This window comes from Cebus imitator, unplaced genomic scaffold, assembly GCF_001604975.1.
Source record: "Cebus imitator isolate Cc_AM_T3 unplaced genomic scaffold, Cebus_imitator-1.0 Scaffold560, whole genome shotgun sequence".
NCBI classification, from domain to species: Eukaryota; Metazoa; Chordata; class Mammalia; order Primates; family Cebidae; genus Cebus; species Cebus imitator.
This window is the reverse complement of record NW_016107875.1, coordinates 1,027,226-1,029,814: the sequence shown is the minus strand read 5'-3', so window position 1 is coordinate 1,029,814 and position 2,589 is coordinate 1,027,226. Positions and strand designations below refer to the sequence as shown.

Below are 2,589 nucleotides of genomic sequence, written 5' to 3'. Positions count from 1 at the left end.
ACCAGGATGGTCTCGATCTCTTGACCTCGTGATCCACCCACCTCGGCCTCCCAAAGTGCTGGGATTACAGGCTTGAGCCACCGCACCCGGCCAGGGCTTTCTTTTTATTTATTTATTTAAAGACGGTGTTTCACCGTGTTGGTCAGGCTGGTCTTGAACTCCCGACCTCAGGTGATCTGCCTGCCTTGGCCTCCAAAGTGCTTGGATTACAGGCGTGAGCCACCACGCCTGGCCTAAACTAGGGTTTTCTAATGGCCCAGGGCCATGAACAGCTGAAGGCTTTCTAAACAATTCAGTGATACATCTTATTAAAGAGTATATTTACTGACATTGTCTTGTTCTGATGTTTTATTTTTGAAAGCAAAGATTTCACTGTTGTGTTGCATATTGCTTTGTATAAACTGTAAATCTTGAGTTTCTCTGTAGCAATCTTTCATGTGACTGATACATGATTTTTTTTCAAAAGAAAAAAAGCATTTCCTTAATGGCTCTTGGCCATGCCAATGAAAAATGAAAACAAAAGGATTCAATGGACACCTCTAATGACTGAACTGTTTGAAACCGCAGCATGTTAAACTGACTTCAGAATCCAGAAAGCTCATCTAAAGAAACTCAGAATACTGTGGAAAATGTAATACCCAAAGCTGTTCAACATCAACAAATTTAGGAGTTCAAACTAAGAATAAAGTGTAAAAGGATGCAAATATTTCTGTCACAGGTTAATATTCCAATTAAACTAAAGAATGTTTATAAGCTCTAAGTATACTTAGCCTTAAGCTTATTCCTTTTAAACAAGAGGCAAAGCACAGTACATTTTTTATTCTGTGTTGTTAATGTACAAAATATTCCTACTTCCCTTGAGAAAGAGTATATCTAAAATACACTTTGATGAACACAGAATATCAAAGCATCATATGATACTATAGAAGTGAACATAAATATATTTTCTCCAAAATTTCAACAGTCTAAAGAATATATAAGCATTGATAATATGAAGGAAAATGTTTGGATTTATTTTTAAATTCAAAATTCTTCTGGTTGTAGAGGTGAAAAAGTAATCAGGTTACCACCAAAAGAAATGTGTCTGGCATGTTCCTGATGTCTCCTCTCCAGCTGAGCAAATGGGTTGCTGCAGTTTAGACCTGGCTGGAGAACAAATCCAGATAAGTCAATAAAGTATCCACCAAGAGTTTCACAAATTCTTCAACATTGCTATAGTGAATTAATTAATAATATAAATAAACCGGGTGTGGTGGTGGCACACCTGTAGTCCCAGCTACTCAGGAGCTGAGGCGGTAGGATCACTGGAACCCAGGACTTCAAGACCAGCCTGAGCAACATAGCAAGATCCCATCTCAAAAACAAACAAAAAGAAACATGTAAAGATTTTCCCTATGTAACAATAAAATTATAAACAACATAATGATCATGTTACTTTATTTTATTTTAAACGTATATTATAGTTTTTTAAATTGGAAAGGTATATTCAGAATACATGTCTAAAAATATAAGTAATATGTATATGAACTCAGGTATGCAGGATGAATAAAATTGAGACCATATCTTAAGCCACTTACATAGATTCCATAAATCCTAAACCATTTAATAGGCCTTTTACCATTGTGTGATCCTGCTGCGATCCTTTTTTTACTCCCTCAAGCTCTGCTTCAAGTTCAAATGATCCTACTGGGACATAAGTTGGTCTTATGCTAAAAGCACTGATCCTCTCGGTCTCAGTTCATGATTAAAGAAGGCTAAGACCAAGAAAGAATGGTATGTGGGTCACAGTAACACATTTCATTCTGCTCCTGAGACACAGGGCAGCCCAGGGCCTGACCACAAAGAAGCCAACTTTGAAAACTAATGAAAGCCAAGATAATATAAAGGTCTTTAAGGAATTAGTGGCTTAAGGAAGCTAAGTATTTGCCAGGCTTCAAGTAGTTAACAAAAATTGTAGCTGTCTGATCCTATACTTGCTTTATGAATGAGTTTGTTATATTCTAAGATTAAAGATAAATAAAACCAAGGCCATTTCCTGATCTATTCTAATAGTCCCAGAAAATTCCAAGGTGAGGCTATAAACCAAAGGTGTAAACAATAAAAGAATCACTTGATGAGCCAGGCACGGTGGCTCACGCCTGGTAATCCCAGCACTTTGGGAGGCCGAGGAGGGAGGATCACCTGAGGTCAGGAGTTCGAGACCAGCCTGACCAACATGGAAAAATGACATCTCTAAAAATAAAAGAAAAAAATAAATTAAAAAAAAATCACTTGATGAAGAAAAATGAAGAATCCCTACTCCAGATTATTGAAATAAAAATGTCGGCTGGGTGTGGTGGCTCATGCCTGTAATCTCAGCACTTTGATTATCCCAGGCTTTGTAATCCCAGGCTGAGGTGGATGGATCACCTGAGGTCAGGAGTTTGAGACCAGCCTGGCTAACATGGTGAAACCCCATCTCTACTAAAAAATATAAAAATTAGCCAGGCCTGGTGGCAGGTGCCTATAATCCCAGCTACTCAGGAGGCTGGGGCAGGAGAATCACTTGAACCTGGGAGGTGGAGGTTGCAGTAAGCCAAGACCACAACA

The 2,589-nt window shown here is 38.4% G+C and overlaps 1 protein-coding gene across 3 annotated transcripts in view; it reads right to left on the bottom strand.

Moving 5' to 3' along the window:
• Positions 1-799: 799 nt before the first annotated feature.
• DLGAP5 (DLG associated protein 5) overlaps positions 800-2,589 on the bottom strand; it is a 41,799-nt gene continuing 40,009 nt past the window's right edge. For 2 of the 3 annotated variants that reach the window (XM_017515812.2, XM_017515814.2), the window contains one exon: positions 800-1,146. In XM_017515812.2, the coding sequence (XP_017371301.1) occupies positions 1,024-1,146 (123 nt within the window). In that variant the 3' untranslated portion in view covers positions 800-1,023. The remainder of the gene's footprint in view (positions 1,147-2,589) is intronic. The other variant, XM_017515813.1, reaches the window with a different exon arrangement.